The sequence below is a fragment of the Cololabis saira genome, chromosome 20, assembly GCF_033807715.1.
Source record: "Cololabis saira isolate AMF1-May2022 chromosome 20, fColSai1.1, whole genome shotgun sequence".
Taxonomy (NCBI): domain Eukaryota; kingdom Metazoa; phylum Chordata; class Actinopteri; order Beloniformes; family Belonidae; genus Cololabis; species Cololabis saira.
The window spans coordinates 12,440,886-12,466,837 of NC_084606.1; the positions used below are offsets into that span (position 1 = coordinate 12,440,886).

The window sequence follows — 25,952 nt, forward strand, 5'->3', positions numbered from 1 at the left end:
CAAAGGAGCAACTGAATCTAAAACTGAATGCAGCAAATCAGCAGTTACTACTAGCAAGGATATCAACATCTGCAGAGGTAGAACCAGGTCACTGGCCTCAACTGCTTCATTATTTTCCACTGTCGTAAGATGAGCAATGGCCTCCCTAAATTTAGCAATTTTCTCCCACTAGGGGAGTTTATATCTGCCATTGTCATGTTTATGTAATACTTGCTCAGTGTTTATGTTCTGGGTCTCAGGAAAGCGCCTAGAGAAAACTAAAATCAGAGCTTGTTGAGGCCCCACCTTTCCACGAACCACACGCTTGTTTTTGTTGGTTTTTCTTTAATTTCTTTTTCATTTCATAAACATCAGGACATTGTCAGGCAGGATAATTTAACCAATCACAAACAATTACAGCATATGACATCATACAACAGGACCACCTTATTGGCTGGTCGCTCTTTAAAGGAAGACGATTGGTGGAGAGCAGTACAGGTGGGGGAGGGCAGTTCTTCGTGGCATGACAGAGGGATTGACAGATTGACAGTTGAGTTTATGTGTCTTTGTCATGCACAGCCCCACGGTGACGAGAATAAAGGAAAACAAACATGTGAACAAACCTGCAGTCAACAAAACAAACATGGACAGCTTGTTACCTAACTTAACTTTAATAAAACCTTAACTAAACCCTCTAAGTGATACACTAATTAAATAATAGGCCAATCGCCCGCAGCCACAGAGACAACAGGAAAATACAAAAGATGCCATGTTTTTAAAAAAAAAATGCCGTTGTCGGGGTTTGTAAAGCCTGCATTAGACTGTTTCCATGGCAACAAATCATGAGCTGGATTTGACACGAGTTAAAGGATTACTATACCCCTCAGAACTAGTTTGTGTTTATACTGATACATCGGTTTGTGAACTGGTTTGTGCTTAAGTTGATGAACTGGTTTGTGAACTGGTTTGTGCTTAAGTTGATGAAGTGGTTTGTGTTTATACTGATAAACTGGTTTTGGAACTGGTTTGTGCTTAAGTTGATGAACTGGTTTGTATACCAGTATAACTGCTTTTGTACAAACTAATGTGATGGAACTGGACCATGAATAGGCTTCTGATCCAGTTCCTGAACTGGTCTTTATAGACTAATGAACCTGATACTGGCCGGGTTCTGGTTTAGAACCTGTGACTGGTTCCTGGGCCAGCTAAGCCGGTTCAGGTGGTTCATTCGCTCCTGCAAACCTGCAGAGGGAGGAGTTTCGTGCATGTCTAACAGGTAGTAGAACCAGGACATGCTGGAAAGATGATATTGTATCCGTTGTCCTGGAAACATCTCCATAACCAACCTGGTTAGGGAACTGGTTAGCATTTGGATCGAGAACTGGTTTCTAGAACGGTCTACACTCAGACAGATGAAGTGGTTTCTGAACTGGTTTGTGTTTAAGGGTCCTATATTCTGCTTTCCGGACATTCAAAGCTTCTAAACTGTGTTAAACTGCAGTTTTCAGGCAGCAGCTCATCTTAAGAGGTGCAGGATTTATTAATCAGTAAATAAAACTTTTAAAAAACAGTCATATCTGGAGATTCCAGAAGCTACTTCCTGCTTCCATGGGCGTTAATTCTATCTGATGATTGGTTTAAACTCCAGTCCCAGATAAACCCGTACTGGTGGTCATCCCCGCCTCCCCTTAGACCAGATTCAGTTAAAACAGAAATGTCCTGCAACTGTTGCCGTGGCAACATGGCTGGCAGTATGGTGTCTGACTGGTTAAGGAAGGTAATCTATTACAAGGTGAGCGGGCAGCAGAGGGATGGGGAGGATTAATCCTGCAACTCTGAACTCTGTTCAGGTGAATGATCAATAATAATATGGATCAAAAGATCTGTATCTGTGCCCTTCCTCCCAGTTTGATGGTTCAGGATCTGGATCCTAGGTGGTTCTGCTCTGGGTTCTGGTCAGGTTTTACACGAGTTGGAAAGGATGAAACACCTCAGAACTGGTTTCTGAACTGGTTTGCGTTCAGACTGATGATGTTCCGTCCTGGTTTCTGGTGGATTCTGAGTGGGAACTCGTTTCTGGTCTGAGTTTATAACACTTTGGACAGATTTCTGTTCTTGTTGGGTTTCTCAGCTGTTTTCTTTGTCTCTTAGTTGTAACACGTAAAACAGTCTGAATCCTAAATACACAAATAAAGAGACTATAAATGAATAAAACCATGAACAAATGCAAACATTTAAGGTTTAAATATGTGACTGTGCTATCAATATTTGGTCTTTTATTCATGCAGACCAATGATGATGGAGGTGAAGACCATCATCTGTGCAGTTCCTCAGTGGCAGTGACGTCAGAGAATGTGAGCATGCTGAGTGGTCAGTTTCAGGCTGTGTTTTTAGCTAAAGCTGCACAGAGAAAAAACACTGAAAAACTGTGAAAAACAGGGGTGTTTACACAACCGTGGAGGAATAAACCGACTGGAAATAAACGTTTGAATGCATCATGAAGCAGGAAAACAAACACAGCTGGTCAGCTGGAGGAAGGAGAACTGGAAACAAGCGAGCTGTGATGAGTGTGTGTGTGTGTGTGTGTGTGTGTGTGTGTGTGTGTGTGTGTGTGTGTGTGTGTGTGTGTGTGTGTGTGTGTGTGTGTGTGTGTGTGTGTGTGTGTGTGTGTGTGTGTGTGTGTGCTACATGTGTGTGTGCAGGTGTGTCTATTTGTCGCTGATTCGCAGCCTGAAGGACACTCGTCCAGCGAACTTGTCCCGCTCGCCGCCGGTCACCAGAGTGTTGGAGGTGATTTTACACTCCACGCTGATGTCGGTGTTCAGAGTCGCGTTCAGGAACTTCACGGCCACGAGCGGCTGAGTGTAGTTCACCTGGAACAAGAAACACACGGTTAGTGTCGCCGAGGTCACCCGTCCATCCATCCATCCATCCATTCGTTCATCCATCAATCCATCCATCCATCCATCCATCCATCCATCCATCCATCCATCCATCCATCATCCCTCCATCCATCCATCCATCCATCCATCCATCATCCATCCATCCATCCATCCGTCCATCCATCCATCCATCCATTCGTTCATCCATCAATCCATCCATCCATCCATCCATCCATCCATCCATCATCCATCCATCCATCCATCCATCCATCCAATCATCCATCCATCCATCATCCCTCCATCCATCCATCCAATCATCCATCCATCATCCATCCATCCATCCATCCATCCATCCATCCATCCAATCATCCATCCATCCATCCATCCATCCATCCATCCATCCATCCATCATCCCTCCATCCATCCATCCATCCATCCATCATCCATCCATCCATCCATCCATCCATCCAATCATCCATCCATCCATCATCCCTCCATCCATCCATCCATCCATCCATCATCCATCCATCCATCCATCCATCCATCATCCATCCATCCATCCATCCATCCAATCATCCATCCATCCATCATCCCTCCATCCATCCATCCATCCATCCATCCATCCATCATCCCTCCATCCATCCATCCAATCATCCATCCATCCATCCATCATCCATCCATCCATCCGTTCATCCATCCATCATCCATCCATCATCCCTCCATCCATCCGTTCATCCATCCATCCATCCATCCAATCATCCATCCATTCATCCATCCATCCATCCATCCATCCATCATCCCTCCATCCATCCATCCATCCATCATCCATCCATCCATCCGTTCATCCATCCATCCATCATCCCTCCATCCATCCATCATCCATCCATCCATCCATCATCCCTCCATCCATCCGTTCATCCATCCATCCATCATCCCTCCATCCATCCGTTCATCCATCCATCATCCATCCATCCATCCGTTCATCCATCCATCATCCATCCATCCATCCGTTCATCCATCCATCATCCCTCCATCCATCCATCCATCATCCCTCCATCCATCCATCCATCATCCCTCCATCCATCCGTTCATCCATCCATCCATCCATCCATCCATCTGTTCATCCATCCATCATCCATCCATCCATCCGTTCATCCATCCATCATCCATCCATCCATCCATCATCCATTCATCCATCCATCATCCATCCATCCATCCGTTCATCCATCCATCATCCATCCATCCATCCAATCATCCATCCATCCAATCATCCATCCATCCATCCATCCATCCAATCATCCATCCATCCATCCATCCATCCATCATCCTCCAGCAGACGATGTAAGGTTCCTGTTTGCATATTCAGGTGGAACACTAAAGTCTCTCCAGGACTTTCCTGATGTGAGCTGTGAGGTCTACAGGTCTAGAGTCATCAGGAGAAGATGGATGAGATCATTTTGGTTCTGGAACAAGTCTTCCCTCTCCTGGCCCAGACTGAGGCTATGTACACACGTAGCCGGGTATTTTTAAAACCGAATATTTCCCCCCCTTCGTTTATAAAATAATTCGTATCCACATTACATTGTTGTTAAAAAAAAAAAAACCTTCCACACATAACCGAAGATCTGCGTTTTCGACCACATTCATAAGCATTCCAAACCTGTAGATCATCTGGTCTTCCGGCCTTCAGGGCCGCCTCTGCGGCGCAGCTTCCCCGGGAGCCGCGTCTCCTTCTCGGTAACGAGCCCGAGTCCCCCCGTGTCCCACCACGGAGCTGCCGCGTTAAATCGACACAGCCCTACGCCGTAGGTACGCCGCGTACCCTACGGCATAAGCTCTGTGTCGGTGTAACGCAGTAAACGGTGGTCAAGAGCAGAGACCATTTATTTAATAAATAGCTTGGAGGACAGATGGTGGATCATCTGTAGTTCTGGGTCGCACGTTAGACGTCAGACTCAGAGCAGATTTGTTGTTGTTTTGGAGCATAATGTGACGTTCGAAAACGCAAAACTCCGGTTGTGTGTGTCTACACGCATCTACATAAACGGAGTTTTCAAAAATCTTCACTTTGCCCGGAGTTTTTTTAAACATTTGTTTATTTGCGTTTTCATGTGGATGACAGGTCCAAACGTAGGAAAATATCTTCGGTTTAGCAGATACCCGGCTACGTATGTACGAGGCCAAAGGTTGAAGAGGTTCAGGAGAATCCCACATCACTGGTCTGAGCAGGCTGTCAAGATTCTGGGACCGACTCGTTAAGTAACGACGGGAGCGATTTACATCGGTTGGCCTCCGGCCGGAGCTTCCGCCATTTTCTACGCGTCATTCAGGCAGCCAATCAGCACAGAGCCTCATTATCATAGCCCCGCCCACTCAGAATCCCTCATAGATAATGAGGTTAAAGAATGGGAAGATAAAGACATGGATCAGAAGCTGAATTTCTAATTTATTTAGAAAAAAAAATCAAAAGCTTGTTTTTAAGACATTCAAGGCCTGTTTAAAATAGACATTAGATGCCATAATAGGTCCCCTTTAATATTTATTCAACACATTTTTACAGTATTAGAAAACGTTAAGAATATTTGTGTCATGTTTGTCCTCCTACAGAAACCATATGAAAACCAAAAATAGGTTTCCCTCCCCCATCTATTTCTATTTTCAAACATTTTTGAAAAACCTACAGGGAGCCACTAGGGCGGCGCTAAAGAGCCGCGGATTGCCGACCCCCGCACTAGACGGTAGTCTCTCTCTCCCTCCCTGAAGAATCTTTTGTTCTTGTTGAGGAGCTCTTTTAGGTCTCCGGTGGGGTTTGTTATTGGGGAAGCTCCTCCTTGTTCTGGTGGGACGATGGTGTCCCCACCGCTCTGGTGGGATGAGGTTTACCTTGGCTCTCTTGCCGTAGTAAGGGTGGTACATGAAGTAGTACTGAGTGCGTACTGGTTTACCTGGGCTCTCTTGCCGTAGTACGGGTAGTACATGAGGTTGAAGGTTCCATTCTGGGGATAATAAGCCAGCGGTCCGATCTTATCACTGTCCTCCCTCTGCACACACAAACACAATTCCTGTAAATACCTGCCCCTAAAAATCACCAATAACTTCCTGTAGCTAGTTACTCTACCTTTACCGTATTCTTCAGATTTTGCATAGTTTTGAAAGTCACCTGCAGTTCCCAACTCTGGTCTTTGTGACCACTGTCTTGCACGATGTTTCTGTTGCAACTAACCTGATTTAGGGCTGTTCGATTAATCGATTTTAAATCGTAATCGCGATTATGTAATTAGAACGATGTTAAAATGTGAAAATCGTAAAATCGATTTTTCACTTTTTTTTTTTTTACCTTGTTTGCACACATATTAATGATTGATACCATATTAATGATTGATGGAAATACCTCTCAATACCTGCGACAAGTGCCCCATGGGAGAGGCTCTTTAGTGTAGGAGGGGGTGTTGTAACATGCCACCGGGTAGACCGGCTCGTGTTCCTTGCAAAAAACTTGCAAATGTGAATAGCAAATGTAATGACTGACATTACACACCTCTACCTCCTTCATGGGTTGCATTATTATTTAGCATGCAAAGACCCAGTTTAGTTTAATTAGAAAATGTCTTGTTTTATTTAATTGGAAATATAACTTACTGTATGTTTGCAAGTGCTGATTTGCTGATTTTTTTTCAGAGATAAAACTTTATATTTTATTATATTTTTAAAAACCTTTTTTCAACTTATTTTACAGAGTTTTGCACTTTATTCATTCATTTTTGGTTTAATAAGAGCAAAGTTTGCACTTAAAGCCCAACGGGGCAAATGTTCAATAAAAAAACAGCATATTTGAAATCATTTCTTTGCCTTTTGTCAATTCACAAAATAATCGTAATCGAAAATCGGATTTTGAGAGAAAAAAATCGAGATTTTATTTTTGGGCAAAATCGAACAGCCCTAACCTGATTGGATCACGATTAGCTGGTTATCAAATACTACAAACGTCTGTCAGCGCTCTACTACTTTGATCCAGCTGTGTTAATTCAATTCTTAATTATTTATATAGTGTCCGTTACAATAGAAGTTGTCCCTAGGTGGTTTACAGAGACCCCCGGGCAATTATTACAAACAATGGCCGGCAAAAACCATTTAAGAGGGAGGAAACCTGGATCAGGACCTGGATCGTAAGGGGGGACCTCCTGCTGAAGACCAGCCGGGTAGAGCAGGAAAAGACATGCATTGGACGATTTAGCTTTATTCACGACTACAGTCAGCTCAGAGCAGTGCAACATCTCAAACATGCAGGACAGTGGACCTGGTGACCTCAGTTGAAGAACACTATTCTACCATATTCTACTGAGCCTTTACTGTATTCTAGTACCAGTTTTATTAGTGCTGGGCGGTGTACCGGTTCATACCGAATACCGGTGTTTATTTTTCTTATGATTTGAATTTTTCATATACCGTAATACCGGTGAGTATGTACAGTAGCGTACACAACGTTGGGAACGCCGCTGGACACTGTTTGTGAGGGGACTGTAATGATGCACCGATTGTTCGGTAACCGAAATTGTTCGGACCGAAAATGGCAAAAAAACACTTTCGGTGTTCGGTGGAATAAGTGGGAAAAAAACCGAACAATTAATAACGGCGTTTTAATATAAGGAAATAGACTGGCCGCTCCTGTAACAGTTGCGCACCACAAACATAAATCGTTGGCCAACCAAAAAGTAACCACATAAGAATTTTACCTAACATTCACCAGGAGGTGGAACCAAAACAACATAATGCTTGGAAATTAAAAAATGTTCAGTTTTTTATGTTCAATAAATACTTTCCACCTTGTAATTTTGTAAAAGATCAGCCAGACAACACTTAAAGTCTTTAAGTGTTGTCTGACTGATTCTCTCACTTCATTAGAATCATAAGTGCTGCCACCTCATTGTAAACGGCATCATTTTGTGAGGCCATGCAAACCTGTATTTATACTAGTGTGGACATTAATGTTTTTCTACAATATTTCCTCCTCATGACAGTAAAATAGGCCATTCTAAGCCAATTTACTGCAGCAATTCCTTTCCAAATCATTAGAAAATGTGGTTAACACCCAGTTGTGCATGAAAAAAAAAATACCGTGATATAAATTTTTGGTCATACCGCCCCGCACTAAGTTCTATAATCAACACCGTCATCAAAGACTGTGTTCTACCATTTCCTCATTCCACTCATCTTACCCACTCCTCTTTCCCCACTCTGTACGCCTGAAGATAGAGACAGACAAATGGGCAGGTCATAGAGACGGAAAGATTAGGAGTTCTTAGAGACAGAGATTGATGGACAAGTCATGGCCAAAGAGACAGAAGGACAGGTCTTGGTGACAGAGACACATGGACAAGAGGGTTGGGGGGTCACATGTTTTAACCTTAGCTCCACAAGTGACGTATGGAGACTCTCCGTCCCTCCCGGGTAACATCCCGATCACCTGTAGACATAGAAGACAGGCCGAGTTTTAGAATCATCCAGTTCAGCAACAGGCCCATGAGAAGGTCTGACACCTACATACCCGGTTCAGTTTGATTAGGACACAAGGCTGGCCTTTGTCGTATCCATACATGCGGTCCCCTATCCCAGAACAATCTCCAAGCATTGTCCGGTTGAACTGACAGGAGCGCTTCGGGTTGTTCTTCACCTAGGGAGGAACATTTACATGGATAGAAAAGTGGATGGAAAGAAAGGTGGATAGACAAGAAGGCAGGTGGGGGACAGGAGAAGAGAAGGGAGGAGGAAAAGGATGAGAGACAGGTGGAAGGAACGAAGGACAGAGCGGTAAGGCACAAACAATAAATAAACGGAGTGACTATTTGCACCAGGGTACAAACAGCAAGCCCCCACCAGCTGAGCTATTCACACCCTGTTGACATATGAAAACAAATGTGTTGCCCATGCGCATGTGCACCAACGTGTCTGCAAAAGAAGGCGCTTTTTCACTTGCCCATGCGCATGTGCAACACTCTAAAATTGGAACCATGTCAAACTATAGAGCCAAAAAATCAAAATCCGACAGCACTCACTGTAAGTACAAAACTTTTAATGCAAAGTTCAATCACTGCACAGCAACAGAGAATCGGACGCGTTTCAGCTTACAGCCGTCCTCAGCGTCCTCATCGCTGAGGCTCAATTGTATGAACAATTTTTGCTCTTACAGTATGTCATTGTAGGATACTTTGAAGAGATTAAATGAAGTTTATCAAAAGTGGTGTGAATACCTGTCACTGTTGAGCTGATGGATTTTTTTTTTATAAATAATTTTTTTACATTTTTTTTTTCTAATAATAGCAAATAGCATACATTGATAATGGTAGCAGGGTGTAAATAGCCTACGCATCAGTACTTGCACCCGGGTGTAAATAGCCTACGCATCAGTACTTGCACCCGGGTGTAAATAGCCTAAGCCAAAAATAAAAGAGCTTGCATCTTTAAGTCAGTGCACATTCTGGTGAACATTCAAGAACCAAATCAAGAAATCAAACTAGACCTGATCAGAGACCTCAACAAGAAGTTGATACAACCTGATGTTAGACGACCCCAAAAATCAGATAAAACTAGACCTGGTGACAGACCTGACCTTGTATTAGACTTGGAGTCAAGACCGCCTAAACCGAGGCCAAGATAAGACCAAGACCAGAGAGTATCAAGACCAAGACCAAGACTGACCAAGTCAACACCAAGACTAGTTTAGCTCAAGACCGAGACCAAAAACAAACCTAGTAATTTCCTGATCCTGCGTGATTGTAGAACATCATCCTGGTTCAGATAGTTTCCATATGAGCTTGTATTCAACTGCAGCTCAATAACACAAAGAAGTGGATGATGATGTTGAACTCACTATAAATGTTTCCATCCATCAGCTGAGATCAGATATGTGTGGCGACTGCACTACCGCTATTTCTACACTTTTGGAGGATTGACTCCAGTGCTTTTAAGGATTGACACGACGACTAACTAGTCCCAAAGTCCTCTAGCAGAATAACCAGCCTCCAACACCCCCCTCCACCTCAGAAAAGGAATGAATAGTAAATGTTACTGATTTAAATTGTACTAAATTTGTAGATGAAACATGAATTTTAAATATTAAAATTACACATAATTAGGGCCCGAGCACTTGCAGTGCGAAGGCCCTATTGTATCTGTAGGAATTTTTTCTTTCTTTCTTTCTTTTTCTTCTGACGAAAGGAGGGCCTTTTTGCCCCCCTAAACGTCCCCAAAAAGTCACCAAAATTTTGCATGCAAGTCAGGCCTGGCAAAAAATTTGATATTTCATGGTTTGCATTAATGGGCGTGGCAAAATGGCTCAACAGCGCCCCCTTGAAAACTTTGTGCCTCAAGCCCCACAATATGGTTTGTCGTACATGCACGAAAATCGGTACACACCTGTATCATGGCACAACTTAAACAAAAGTCTCTTGGGGTCATGCCCGAAACCGAACAGGATGTCGGCCATTTTGAATTAAACGTGTAATTTTGGCGAAATGTATGCCATTCCTTTGGCAGTTAATTCAGCCCGAACCGTAACGTGCACCCAGGTGTGTTATACATAAAAATGTGCGTCTCCATCGTGCGACACCACGCATTACTTTTCTCTTTCAAAAGCGTTACCGTGGAGACGCTAGACGCAAAAAAGCGCGGCCACCCTTCATCTGATTGGTTCAGACAGAAAAAACTTTGAGCCTCAAGCCCCATAATACGGTTTGACGTACATGAACGAAAATCGGTACACACCTGTATCATGTCGCAACTAAAAGAAAAGTCTCTTGGCGCCATGGCCGAAACCGAACAGGAAGTCGGCCATTTTGAACATTCTGAATTAATCGCGTAATTTTGGAGCAATATATTCCATTCCTTCGAGAGTTAATTCAGCCCGAACCGTATCGTGAACCCAGATGTGTTATACATCAAAATGTGCGTCTCCATCCTGCGACTACACGCATTACTTTTCTCTTTCAAAAGTGTTACCGTGGCGACGCTAGACGCCAACAAGCGCACCCCCCCTTCATCTGATTGGTCCATATTTGATAGTTCCCCAAAAGGCACCAAATTTGGCATGCAAGCCAGGCCTGGCGATAAATTTGATATTTCATGGTTTGCATTAATGGGCGTGGCAAAATGGCTCAACAGCGCCCCCCGGAAAACTTTGTGCCTCAAGCCCCACAATACGGTTTGACGTACATGCACGAAAATCGGTACACACCTGTATCATGGCACAACTTAAAGAAAAGTCTCTTGGAGCCATGGCCGAAACCGAACAGGATGTCGGCCATTTTGAATACATTGTGTCATTTTGGCGATATTTATGCCATTCCTTCGGCAGTTAATTCAGCCCGAACCGTAACGTGCCCCCAGGTGTGTTATACATCAAAATGTGCGTCTACATCCTGCGACACCACGCATTACTTTTCTCTTTCAAAAGTGTTACCGTGGCGACGCTAGACGCCAAAAGGCGCGCCCCCCCTTCATGTGATTGGTCCATATTTGATAGTTCTCCAAAAGTCACCAAATTTTGCATGCAAGCCAGACTTGGCGATACATTTGATATTTCATGGCTTGCATTAATGGGCGTGGCCTAACGGCTCAACAGCGCCCCCTAGAATACTTTTCTCTGCCATAACTTTTGAATGGTTTGACATAGAGAGTCGTGGGTGGTGTCATGGGACTCTGTAATGAGTCCTTAAGCTTCGTTGGCCTTAATTAGCCCCGCCCCTTCTTCTGATTGGTTGTCCCGATTTTCTGCTACAACTTTGGAATGGTTTGACATAGAGAGTCGTGGGTGGTGTCATCAGATTCTGTATCGAGTCCTTGACCTTCATTGGCTTGAATTAGCCCCGCCCCTTCTTCTGATTGGTTGTCCCTTTTTTCTGCTATAACTTTTCAATGGTTTGACATAGGAAGTCGCTGGTGGTGTCATTTCTGATACTTATGGGGGGCGGTGGCCGTGAGTGCGAGGGCCCGTTCATTGCTGCTTGCAGCTTTAATTATCAACTTGTAATTACATTATTTACCATTACAGTACCCAGATTACACAGTATATCAGCATCACTGAAATGGACCTGATGCTTAATCAATCACAACGATATGCAAATATTATCCATATATTTATTCAAACAAGGCCGTTATAAACAAAACTGTAATTAAATACAGACACACATGCAGACGCACCAAAACATTATATCAAATGCAAATGTACAAATAGTTCTTGAATCTTGTGTGATCACAAGATTCTGTCACGTTTGGGTGCAACGGCATCTCAATGATCCGAGTCCAAGATATTGATCATAGACCCGACCAAGCACCAGACCAAACTAGACCGGATCATAGACATCAACCAGAAATAAATACAAGTAGACCTTATGTTAGACGACCCCAAGAACCAGATGAAACTAGACCTGATGACACACCTTAACAAGAACCAGATTAGACTAGACCAAATCATAGACCTGAACAAGCACAAGATCAAACTAGACCTGATGTTAGACGACCCCAAGAACCCGATCAAACTGGACCTGATCATAAACCTGACTCAGAAAAAGATCAAACTAGACCAGATAATAGAACTGACCCAGCACCAGATCAAACTTGAACACATATGGATAACACTTAGGCGATCATGACTGTGCAAACTGCAATTTTCATCAAGCTGAAGTCAGAGGTCTACTGGGTCATGTGGACGTTAGATACAATTAGGTCCAGTAAAGATGGCTCTACTATCTGCTGAGTTTTGGGGGATCAAAGAACATTTACACCAGCAACCCTGCTAGGGATGGGCGGTATGGACTAAAAAATGTATCACGATAATTTCTGGCATTTATCCCGATAACGATAAAAATGACGATAAAAAAAATACCAATTCAACTCCACCTTTGTAACTATAAATCTATCATCACATTCAGTCTTTGGAGCCCCCGAAACACTGCTCTAAAAGATACTAAATGCTACTAAATGTCATCAATGGGAATTTATTTTTCTTTCTTTCTTTCTTTCTTTCTTTCTTTCTTTCTTTCTTTCTTTCTTTCTTTCTTTCTTTCTTTCTTTCTTTCTTTCTTTCTTTCTTTCTTTCTTTCTTTCTTTCTTTCTTTCTTTCTTTCTTTCTGGCTCATTTCTTTCTGGCTCATTTCTTTCTTTCTTTCATTCTTTCATTCTGGCTCATTTCTTTCTTTCTTTCTTTCTTTCTTTCTTTCATTCTGGCTCATTTCTTTCTTTCTTTCTTTCATTCTGGCTCATTTCTTTCTTTCTTTCTTTCTTTCTTTCTTTCTTTCAGGCTCATTTCTTTCTTTCTTTCAGGCTCATTTCTTTCTTTCTTTCTTTCTTTCAGGCTCATTTCTTTCTTTCTTTCTTTGTCTTTCTTTCTTTCAGGCTCATTTCTTTCTTTCTTTGTCTTTCTTTCTTTCAGGCTCATAGCTTTCCTTCCTTCCTTCCTTCCTTCCTTCCTTCCTTCCTTCCTTCCTTCCTTCCTTCCTTCCTTCCTTCCTTCCTTCCTTCCTTCCTTCCTTCCTTCCTTCCTTCCTTCCTTCCTTCCTTCCTTCCTTCCTTCCTTCCTTCCTTCCTTCCTTCCTTCCTTCACGTACGTTGTGCGTCGTTTTAACACAGAACCATAAATCAGCTTTACACAAAACGTCATCAACGGGAATTTATCGTTTTTACCGTGAGATACAAATTCTTACCGTGGGGAATTTTTTTGACGGTATATCATGAACGGTAAAATATCACCCATTCCTAAACCCTGCATGATTTCCTGACTGCAGTTCATGTAAAATCCTGGTTTCATACCAGTAAACGGTACTGAACCAGAACCAGACACTTGGGTTTACCTCTCCGCTGTCTTCCTGGATGAAGTATTCATCAGCAGGGCAGTAATCGTTGGTCTGAAGCTGGTAGCTGTCATTGTAAGCTGCAGACAGGAGGAGACAGGAACCAGTAAGGCAGTATTTAGACACCAGGATGGATTCAATTACCAAAACGTTTACAGCAAATACTTAATCATTTAGTATTGATAAATGTCTTACGTGACAGGAAAGTGTTGAGGTTCTGGATGAAGCTGTCCCAGCTCTCTGTGTTGGACATTGAGAAACTGATGTCCAGCTGCTCACCTTTTGGACGAATCATCATCCCTGAAACAGACAGATGTTGCTAGTTAACCAATCAGAGACTGAAGATGACTCAACAGCCAGTAACAGATTGAGCCCGGCCCAACAGCCAATCAGAACAGCTTGGTTAAAAAAACTAATCAAATCAAAGTTATGAAAACAGCTGGTTTGCAGGTCTGCGTCTAGCGTGCTCAGTAAAGGTTGGAGGCTTTGAGATGGAGCTGTTGGGCTTCTGTTTTCAAAATAAATCTGCTGGGAGGTTTCCACTTGTGAATCATCATCTCACTTAAAACCACTGAACTCCAATTCTCTTTTGATTATGTGTTAATACACCTGAATGTTTCATACAAGAAAGAAACTAGTTGACTGCATGTATGCAACTTTATACGGCATTTTCTGCATCATAAGGCAGACTTAAAATTCTTAAAGGAGCTTGAGGCAGGATTTATGAAAAAAATTTGTATACGTTTTAAGTTTTGGGGGAGTGGTAGCCTAGTGGTTGCAGAAGTGGACTGGAGTCTGAGCCCTAGTGTATCTCTCCGTTGCCTTGAACAGGCTGTGTGCTGCAAAATGTGCTGCAATTCGGAGTCCGAATTTCCCGCGCTGCCCTGCGGATGTGACGTCACATGACGCTGCATGCACCTTCTCCCCGTTCTCCCGTGCCGGCTTCGCTGTTGGCTGCAGTACCCCCCACGGCCGTCGTGGCGAAGGGTGGCGCTAGAGAGTCTCATTTCTTAAAAGGAGCCTCATGCTCCTTTAATTTTTTTCAAAAATCGCCAGTGTGCCCTATAGTCGGTGCACCTTATGTATGAGTGTTGTTGAGCTTATTGACCTGGAACCAGTTTTATGTGGAACACTGCATTCAAGACTCAAGTCAAAATGTTTTAGTGACTTTGGTAGCGACGGAGCCGCTCAGCTTGATTGATGGTCGAACCGTTCAGCTGAAACCTTTCTTTTTAGCAAAGCATTTTATCCCTAAACAATGCTGTTTTTTGTTTTTGTTTCCCCTAGTTGCTGTTTTTAATTATTCCTGTTATTCTCTTTTCTGCCATGTCTTGACTTTTTATCCCTTTCATCTCTTATCTTGATTTTATTATTTCTGTTTCCTTTTAATTATCAAACTGTAGCACTTTGAGATTCTCAGTAATGTAAAGTGCACTATAAATAAAATGTATTATTATTATATTATTACACATTAAAGTCGGTCCTTGGTTGGATACGGGTTGCAACATCAGACAACGTTAGATAACTAATTATGTAGTGCTGCAAGTAACAATCATCCACCATCTATGTTACCTTACTAAAATCAGACGTCAAGCCAACGTTAAGTTTTTAGACTAAACCCAATCTTCAAATCTGTATCATCATCCAGTTACAATCAAATGTTGGAATACAACGTTGTTCCAACCTCACACTAACTTCAGGTGTCTGCTGTCGCTGGCAATGATCAGGACGTAGTACGACACTTCCCTCCACCACTTTTTTATTGGTGGATTGGTGGAATGATTTAAAATGTGAATGTATTTTTTTCTGTTTTAGTTACAACTGAATGATATTCTGAGTTATTATGAATGAGTTGTTTTGTTTGGCTTTCTATACACTCACCGGCCACTTTATTAGGTACACCTTGCTAGTACCAGGTTGGACCCCGTTTTGCCTTCAGAACTGCCTCAATCCATTGTGGCATAGATTCAACAAAGTTCTGGAAACTTTCGTCAGAGACTTTGGTCCATATTGACATGACAGCGTCACGCAGTTGCTGCAGATTTGTCGGCTGCACGTCCATGATGCAAATCTCCCGTTCCACCACATCCCAAAGGTTCTCTATTGGACTGAGATCTGGTGACTGTGGAGGCTTTTTGAGTAGTGAACTCATTGTCATGTTCAAGAAACCAGTCTGAGATGATTCTTTATGACACGTTATCCTGCTGTAAGTAGCATCAGAAGATGTTACACTGTGGTCATAAAGGGATGGACATGGTCAGCAACAATACTCAGGTAGGCATGTGATGTTTATGCCAAATTCTGCCCCTACCATCAGAAATGGAGACTCATCAGACCAGGCAACATTTTTCCTTCTTCTGTTGTCCAGTTTTGGTGAGTCTGTGTGAATTGTAGCCTCAGTTTCCTGTTCTTAGCTGACAGGAGTTACCCGGTTTGGTCTTCTGCTGCTGTGGCCCGTCCGCCTTAAGGTTCCACGTGTTGTGGTTCAGAGATGCTCTTCTGCATACCTGAGGCTATGGAACGGACCAATGAACTTAGGAGACCGCTTTTTGGAATCACCTCGAAGAGGAAGGTCCCAGGTTGATAACATGAGCTTCTGTCCCACTCGGTAAGTGGGGGCGAAAGAGCATCCGCGGTTGGCTGAGGTGGAGTATCGGTCCACAGACCGCTGGAGGGCAGCCCTGGCCCGGGCCCAGGTGCGCTGACATTGGCAGATGAAAGTCTGTACGGCTGGGCAGGAAACCTCCTTCTCCAGGGCTGGGAACAGGGGTGGTTGATACCTGTAGGCGCACTTGAACGGGGAGAGGCTGCAGAACTCCCTCCAAAAGACCGAGGAGAACTGCGGTCCCTGGTCGGAGACCACGTCCACAGGAAGGCCATGGAGCTGGAACACGTGTTGGAGGACCAACTCAGAAGTCGCTTTGGCCAAAGGCAGCTTAGGCAAGGGGATGAAATGCGCCATCTTGCTCAACCGGTCTACCACCGTGAGGATGGCGGTGTGGCTTTTGGATGGTGGTAGACCGGTTACAAAGTCCTGGGATATGTGGGACCAGGGGTGATAAAGAACTGGAAGCGAGTACAGGAGTCCAGCCGCAGCCTGGTGGGAAGACTTGTTCTGGTTACAGACGGAACAGGCTTTAACAAACTCCTGGACGTCCTGGTCCAGGGACTCCTACCAGAACCGGCGCCAGATAAATTCTATGGTTCTCTGGATCACTGAGTGGCAGGTGAGACGAGAACTGTGGCCCCACTGGAGCACCTCGGACCAGAATTGGGCCAGTACAGAGTCGGTGAGGTGGACAGGCTCGGGGACCTGGCTGCTCCCCTCTCCTCAACTCTCCAGTTGATGGCAGCGCCCTGGCGAGCCGAGGGAAGGATGGTGTCCACATCTGTGGAACACTCCTCCTCCCCCCTCAAGAACTGGCGAGACAAGGCGTCTGGCTTGATGGTGCGGCTACCTGGTCGTTGACCAGGGCCTGGAAGACGGCGGGAGCGCTGGTGAGGCTGAAGGGCATTGCCAAATACTCGTAGTGGCCGGTGGGTGCGTTGAAGGTCGTCTTCCACTCGTCCCCTTCTCGTGTGTGGACCAGGTAGTAAGTGAGGCGAAAGTCCAGTTTGGTGAAAACAGTGGCCCCCACCAGGAGTTTGAACGCTGAGTAGACGAGTACAGATTCTTTATCATAGTGTCATTGAGACCCCGGTAGTCTAGGCAGGGCCTCAAAGTCTTGTCCTTCTTCTGGACAAAGGAGAACCTGGCCCAGCCAGACGAGGAGGGACGGATGATGCCGGTGGACAGAGTCTGGCAGTGACGGACTGGGAGCGGAGTGCTTCAGTAGAAGCCCAGGGCTGATTGCAGATGCGGAGCATGTGTGGAAGGCGGGAGAAACCATAGTGACATGAGGAACTAGAGCTGGCAGGCGAGTGAGGCAGATATGGAGCTGGAGTGGATGTGACATGTTGTCCATGTGAGGTGTTATCTGTTCAACACTAAGACCCAATATGATCAAATGACCAGAGGATTTATTATTTTATTATCATGATTGAATACACACACGCACACACGCACACACTGCGGTTAAACAGGGGAAACTCTGCTTAACCAAAGCGACTTACATCTGAGAGAACAAACACACCATTTCGCTCGGAGAGCAATTAGGGTTAAGGGCCTTGCTCTGGGGCCCAAGGTGGTTCGTCTTGGTTGCCATTCAGGGGCTTGCAGGGGGGTTAAAGTGGGCATAGCCTGGGGCCATGTAGTTTGTGTGGATGAAAGGTGGATGTGGTTTTCTCACCTGGAGTGACCAGGCGATCCTGCCAGGTGGGTTTGTAGTCGTCAAGCGTCAGCAGCATGATATACATAGTAAGAGCGAACATGCCAGCCAGGAACAGATAGAAGACCAGGTAGAAGAGCAGGATAAGACCTGGATGGAAAAGGTAGAATGTCAGGTAAAAGATCAGGTAGAAGACCGGGGGGGGGGGGGGGGCAGGTAGAAAATTAGGTACCAGGCAGAGCAGTGTTACAGGACATTACACCCCCTCCTCATCCTGGAAAAGTCATCTTTATAATCCTCTTGTGTTATGCCCCGCCCCCTGCTGATGACCTACATACATGATGAATGGAGGGGGGATGGGAGGGTCTAATCCCTTCACTGTTTCACTCTCTCTGTTTCTGCCTTTCCTTGATATTTGGATTCACCCTCTGATCAGTTTCAAAGGTTATTGACCGCCTGTTACCGTAGCAACAGAGAATCCTACCCAAACCCCCCATAGGCTGTATATCAGAAGGCGTTTATAGATTGGATCCTGCAAATATCGCTTGATGATGAAAATGTGTTTAATGCGTGTTGGTAATATAAACGCAAGGTGTGTTAGTTATCACCTTGGGCCTAAACGCGAGTCGGGAGGCGTTAACCGCGAAACGTAACGTAACCTGTGTGGTCGTGTATAATGACGTATTGTCCTACATCAGCAGGATTTATACACCGTCAGACAGGTGTAGTTTTCAAATCAAGGAATGACAAACATCGGGATGAGGATTTTTGGGTGGGTTCTGCTTCCTGCAAAGACCTGGTTTGTCATTTTTGATATAATAGAATCAGAATCAGAATCAGAAATAAGTTTATTGCCAAGTAGTTTAACACACACAAGGAATTTGCTGTGGTGATTGGTGCAATACAAAAGAACAAATGATATTAAAAGAAAAAATGTACAACATGTTGGTTTTAAAGTGCCTGAGTAATGAATCTGTACAAAGGTGACCTAGGATGTGTGTTAATGTGACGCATGAGGTCAGTGCGGTCTTTACGTTAATGTGACGTAGAGTGGGGTGGGAGGACAGTCTGTGGTAAACGAGGGAGAGCTGCTGTCGGGAAGAAGCTGTTTTTATGGCGTGAGGTTTTGGTCCTGATAGACCGCAGCCTCCTGCCAGAGGGAAGAGTCTGACACATTTGTGTCCGGGGTGGGAAGGATCTGATGCAATCTTTCTATCTAGGGGCTAGTGTCAACCTCGATCGAACCAGCAATTTAAGATCTCGTGAAGCTGCTGTCTGATATGGCGAATACATTTAAGGATCCTTAAAGATTACATGATGCCATCAACGACTTCCCCAACCTTCTTTATTTCTCCAACATCTAGAAACCATTTAGGACCTACGGTTCCTTCCTGCACGGTTACACAGGCCCAATTATACGGTTCCTGTTTGAGATTGCAAGAAAAAAACGATAGATGGGCCGATGAGTCAGTTCAGTCTTGTTGGTGCGTAGCCTACGCCATAGGGTGCACGTCGCCGCGTACCCTACGGCGTAGGCTCTGCGTTGATTTAACGCGGAAACATTATTCAGGCTTTACACCAATGTAGAAGTCTGCCAGGGGGTTTCTTTTAATCTCAATCGCTACAAACAAAGATTTAAGTAGCATTGCTTGTTTACATCTTTCTTCTTTTGCATCTCCTTTTATGCTGCTGGCTGTTTTTGAACAGCAAAAATGCACATTACTGCCACCTGGTGGTCGGCTGTGTTATTTGTTCAGTCAGTGGTTCTTGTGTGGCTCTATGGCAGGGGTATTCAACTAGATTCGGCCGGGGGCCACATCTGCAAAAGGACTGTATGGAGAGGGCCGCACAATTTGAAAATGTGGGGGTTTTCAAAATGTATTTTGCACTCAAAGACGATGACTTATGTAAATATAATACATTTGTATTATACATTTGAATATATCTAGTTTACATATGAATTATGTATTAATTGTCTCCAGATTTAGTAATTGTGAATGTTAAATATAATATTCAGATAAAGAAATATTATTTTGAATGCAAGTTCATTTTGAAACCATGCATTGAGCAAACTTAATGAAATTGAAATTGATATACTTTTAATAAAACACGCCATAATGACAAAGCACCACTTTCCACCAAAATTTCCTTATTTGAATATTATATTAAGCATTGAGCACAACCATTTTAGTCCATAGTAGCCAGTTCTAAAAATATTATTAAAAAAAAAAAAAAAAAAAAAAAAATGTCAACACCCCCTTTTTTGAAATATGACCAGGGGCCACATAAAAGCTCCTGGCGGGCCGCATGTGGCCCGCGGGCCGCCAATTGAATAGCCCTGCTCTACGGTGTCATGGGGACAAGTCGGTTGAAAGGGTCGAGGAGACGGTTGGCCCTGCTAGAGGTTTCTGTCTAATGGGTTTAACCCAGAACTCCTGCTAGTGGAAATCTGCCTAATTATCTGGCTCCTGATGATGTGGTTTCTAAACATCTCACACAGTGATACGGTTCCTTCCACCCATGATGTGCTTTTTACACCTCTGACCTGGTGATATGGTTCCTTAGTCCTGACCTGGTGTCCGTCTAAGTCCTGACCCTGTTAATGTGATCAAACGTGTGGCCTGCTGCAGACTAAACCGTCTCAGAGGATCACACTAGTAGTGAGGATAAGCATGAGACAAACCTGGACCTGATCCAGCTAAGACCTGGTCCTCAAAGACCCTGCTGTTGTGTTTTTGATGTCTTTGTTGTGACGGGACGGAGAGAACAGATGGAAGCATGGACCTATGGGTTGGTTGAATCTTTGATTCCACCAAATAGAAACAGGAGGCGATTCATGAGCATGTATCTGCCCACTCTGGTCACGTGACCCCATGACATGAACATTACATCCACCAGACTTGTTTTACTGTCCCTTTAAGAGGACCCAAGTCCTCATAAAAACATTAATCCCAGCATGTGTGCAGATTACTACGCAATCAAACTGGTTTAATCCAGATTAACGCACACTCCTCCGCATCAGCCAGTGTGTGTCCTTCAGAGTCACCAAGGCCAAAAATCCATCACCCAAGGGCATGATGGGAGAGGATCACAGAGGTCGTTATGTAAAGTCTGGGCAGATGTTGTGTTTGTAACCAGTCTTATGTGTTGCGTACGTGGAAAAACACTTGCCAACATCATACTACACCTGAAAAACACGTCAGTATGGGGACTACATATGAGAATCAATCGTCTAAAGCCATCTCGGCTGTGGTATATAACTCATTGTAGAAGATCTCAACCACAGTGGGAACCTTAACCCAGGATCACTGGAGAAGGTCCCAACAATGGAATAATGTAAGCTCGGGGCCACTAAAGATCCCAACCACAGGAGGGATGTAAACCCAGAACCACTGGAGGGGGCCCTGACCACAGGAGGAACCTGAAAACATCCATACATGCAAAACTAAGCGAGTCTTAAGGACAACCACAACAACCATAAACCAATGTGATCCAGTACCCCAAACCAACAGTATCTGGTCTGAACCAGTATCTCCAACCAGCATTCAGTACGTTTACATGCACTAACAGAAACAGAAAGTGGAATTGTTGCCTTACTCCGACCAATACCGAATATTTTTAAAAGCCATGTATACACCTTAGCCGGGCTGTAGATGAACCTAACTGAAACTCTTGAGATCGACCTTTTAGTGGCAGATAACGCAACACACGCTTAGCCGAGATTGCAACTGCCCCGGGACTCCCCCTTCCGGTAGTGACGACACCGCAAAATCCAGAATATCAACACAGTAGAAGAAGAAGACTAACAACAAAGGAGGAACTGGAAGAACCCCAGCGCAAAAGTGTGTGTGGCGCCACCTAGCGTCGTGGAGTCGAACGCACCTCATTCAATAATCGATTGTCTTCTCGTGCAGTTATACTTGGATTTATCTGAAACTCCAGTTTCATCCTTGGCTAGATTGGTGTCAAAAGCTTGATTTAGATGTGCATGTAGCTGCACTGAGTATCTAGTCTGATCCAGTACCCCCAACCAACAGGAGGCGTTTGTAGATTGGCTCCTGATATTATCGCTGGATGATGAACACGTGTTTAATGCATGTTGGTAATATAAACACAAGGCATGTTAGTTGTTACCTCGGGCCTGAAGGTGTATCAGGAGGCATTATCCACGTAACATAACATACAATGACGTATTGTCCTACATCAGCAGGATTTATACACCGTCAGACAGGTCTAACTTTCAGAACGAGGATGGATGAACATCAAGATGAGTGTTTTTAGCTGGGTTCTGCTTCTTACAAAAACCCGCTTTGTCATCTTTGTGTCCACTTGTTCCAACAATGGACCATCATCCTTTATAGTTCCAGACATACACCGGTTTATAGCGTCCTCGGCTCCGAAGCTCGTGGATCTCCTCGTCTGCCCAGTTACTCATCTTGTAAATATAGATCCTACCTGTGACGTCCTGCTGCTGCTGCTGCTGTTACTCAGCTGTTTCCTTATTTTATAAAATAATAATAATCATATATGGATAAAAAAAACTTCCCTGGTGGGTTTTACTCAGGGTACGTGATCTACAAACGCCTCCCACGACTGCCACCCGGGGTTAGATCTCTTCACATGAGACCTGACCCGCGGTTAAAACGACCCTTGGACCCCCCCGCGCCTGTCAATGTAAAAGGGGCAAACTACACGCTATATCTAAGCCTTAAATGTGAGGTATCCGCCCATGTAAAAGGGTTAATATCTCGTCTGATCCAGAAGCAACAACCACCAGGATCTAGTCTGACCTAGTACCAACAACCACCAGGATGTAGTGTGATCCAGTACCCTCAAACCGGATCAAGACTGGATCTTGCTTCAGACCAGATCTGGGATTAGAACTACCTCATGTTCAGAAGTTGCGTGGATTTCCTCAGATGCTGAAAACTGTGCTTACGCCTGACTCCACCCACGTTTTCTGGGAACATCACATGTAAAATTGAAGGCAGATGCAGGAGCACGACACTCCTCCCTGTCTCCTCCCTCAAGTAGATCAATTTGAATATGATGATGATAAATAAAACCGCTCATCCAGACACAGAAACGGCATCACCTTGATGAGACCCGGTCTGTGAGCGAGAGGCTCCTGTCAGAAATTGAGGCCAAAGAAAATCATTTATTTGGTGGTATTTACCCTGATTTAAGATATAAAATGAAACTAGTGTAGCGTGCTGTGGCTGTGTTGACCTGCATTCTGGATGTTGTAGTTCCTTGTTTTCTGTGTCGCGTTCAGGGTTCTAGTCTGTTGTGTTTACAGATTTATGTAAATGTGTATGTGTAGATGTAGCGTAGCACTCTGTTTAGTTTTGTATTTTAAGGATAGACACCATAACTGAAGGTGGAGAGACGAACAATGACTCTCGTCATTCAAGGCAGCATCAAGTAAAACAGGCAACCAGAACGATGAGCAGCTCAATTTGTGTACTGTCCAACGTAACGCACCAACAACGTCTCAGTAGATGGTACTCTGACAGGTGGAAGTATACAAGGAGGGCGTGTATTTCAAACTGTGAAGCAGCACAATCAGTAAACCATGCCACCGTCGAAATTATGACGAGTTTACCGACATGAAAATAAATGTGAAAAATTAAAAACACCCAAAACAAAAGCAGTCGCTGCATATTGGACCGTTACATCCATGTAAGTGAAGCAGAACCAGATCCTATTTCAAACTGGATATCAGTTCAGGCCAGAACCCGCTTCAGACTGGATCTCTGTGCCAGTGCCACTATGTCTGTAGCCCCTTTTACATCGGCGGATACCCCACATTTAAGGCTACCTCCCCTCCGAGGGTCGTCAGGTCTAATGTGAACAGAACTAACCCGGGGTGGCGGGTCGTAGGAGGGGTTTGTTGATCACGTAACTAGGCCTGTGTTGAAAAAAAAACGATTTTCCAATTCTAAATTGATTCTTATATTAATTCCTAAAAATCAATTCTTATGTCTAAAGATCGATTTTTTTTTCATCATTACATTTTCGCCAGGTGCTTCATGGCAATATGTGTGTGTGGTGACAGAATAAATTAGACAAGCTAAAATGATTTGTTTACTGCATGAGCTGTTGCAATTTCTTTCTTTTTTTCACTTTAAATGGATATTGAAAGGCTTGTTTGAGTTATTTATTTCTTAGTTCAATCATTATTGTGAAATTATTTCACTAGTTATTTTACAGTCATATAATTCAGGCAACAGCTCAAAAAACATTTTAAATAACACTAACCCAAATCAATATCAGATTGAATCGAATTGTTACAGATTACTTTTGTAATACTGTATTTGACCCGGTCTTTGTACGTTGTGACCGTATGGAAACGTAATTCTTGCCATTGTAAGAATGAGATGAGTACCTGCTTTACTCTACTGCCCTTACTTTTTAACAACTTGTGCTTTTTATTATTTTACCTCTTTTATTATCATTTTATTTCATTTTATTTTTTATTTATGTTTTAAGTGTGTCTTGCCGCTTTTAATGTTGATGTAAATCACTTTGAATTTCCTTGTGTTGAATTGTGCTATACAAATAAACTTGCCTTGCCTTGAATCAAATCGGATCGAATCAAATCCTGATAATCGATTCTGAATCTAAAGAATCGGAATTGAATCGATTCTTGACATTTGAATCAATACCTAGCCCTACACGTAACCTGAGTACAAACCTGAGGTTTTTAAAAAAATAAATTATAATTGATTCATAAAATAAGAAAACAGCTGATGAGAGTAACAGCAGCAGCAGGACGTCACAGGTAGGATCTATATTTGCAAGATGAGTAACTGGGCAGACGAGGAGATCCACGAGCTACTCAGCCTCGGAGCCGAGGACGCCTTAAACCAGCGTATGTCCAGAACCACAAAGAATGATGGTCCATTGTTGGAACAACTGGACACAAAGATGACAAAGCAGGTCTTTGTAAGAAGCAGAAACCGGCTAAAAAACACTCTTCCCAATGTCTGTAATTCCTCGATTTGAAAACTACACCTGTCTGACAGTGTATAAATCCTGCATATGTAGGACAATACGTCATCGTACACGCCAACACAGGTTACGTTATGTTACGTGGATAAGGCCTCCCGATTCACCTTCAGACCCGAGGTGACAACTAACATGCCTTGCGTTTATATTACCAACATGCGTTAAACACGTGTTCATCATCCAGCGATATTAGCCAGACCCAATCTACAAACGCCTTCTGATTCCTCTCCGTGTTGTTTCAGTCCCTCATCGTGTGTTTCTGTGCAACAGAACCAGCTCTACATATGACATCACAGTCATGGCTGACCTGTTGCAGTCATGTGACCTAAATACTGCAGACACACACAATACTGCAGCACACAAACCGGCAGTGTGTCTTCATGGAAATCATGCTGGCTCCTGTGAGAGGGTGAGAGACACCGATTATCATCAGAGAGAGAGGGTGACCTTCACAACGGACATGGCTGACGGAGGACGAGCAACCATCACCGAGGGGAGAGACAACAGTCTTCACATGTAATGTACATGTGAACGGGTGCAACACACGTGTGCCACATGCGTCACTTCTGTTACATACATACGTGATATATATATACACGTGACGTGTCACATATGTGTTACAGACAAATGTCATATACTTCTGTCAAGCACAGAAACTAAGTCATTTAGTTTACTATTAAGAGATGGATGCTGAAAGCTCGAGGAGAGAGGTTGGTTAAGACACTACCGGTAGGAGAAGAAGAAGGGCAGCTAAGCAGCAGCAACCACAAACCTGACAGTTCAGGTCGATTTAGTTTTATTTAAATAACTTCTGTTACGATAAAAATGGTCTCTTGCGACCTCTAGAGGTCCAGATCATGTCCCACGAACAATTAGCAAAGAAACACGACAGCCTTCAGCTCCCTAGCTGCTAGCTCATAGGCTTCTAGCTTTTTAGCCTCTAGCTCATTAGACACAGGCTGATTAGA

At 43.8% G+C, this 25,952-nt stretch overlaps 1 protein-coding gene across 1 annotated transcript in view; it reads right to left on the minus strand.

The window, feature by feature from the left end:
- Window positions 1-287: 287 nt before the first annotated feature.
- The window catches only part of LOC133420416 (sodium/potassium-transporting ATPase subunit beta-2-like), a 32,570-nt gene continuing 6,905 nt past the window's right edge, over window positions 288-25,952 (minus strand). Inside the window, exons 2-8 of the mRNA XM_061710110.1 lie at window positions 17,995-18,123; window positions 13,901-14,005; window positions 13,706-13,785; window positions 8,407-8,532; window positions 8,266-8,325; window positions 5,807-5,902; window positions 288-2,852 (exon numbers count right to left, since the gene is read on the minus strand). Coding sequence (XP_061566094.1) covers window positions 2,688-2,852; window positions 5,807-5,902; window positions 8,266-8,325; window positions 8,407-8,532; window positions 13,706-13,785; window positions 13,901-14,005; window positions 17,995-18,123 — 761 coding nt within the window. The 3' untranslated portion in view covers window positions 288-2,687. The remainder of the gene's footprint in view (window positions 2,853-5,806; window positions 5,903-8,265; window positions 8,326-8,406; window positions 8,533-13,705; window positions 13,786-13,900; window positions 14,006-17,994; window positions 18,124-25,952) is intronic.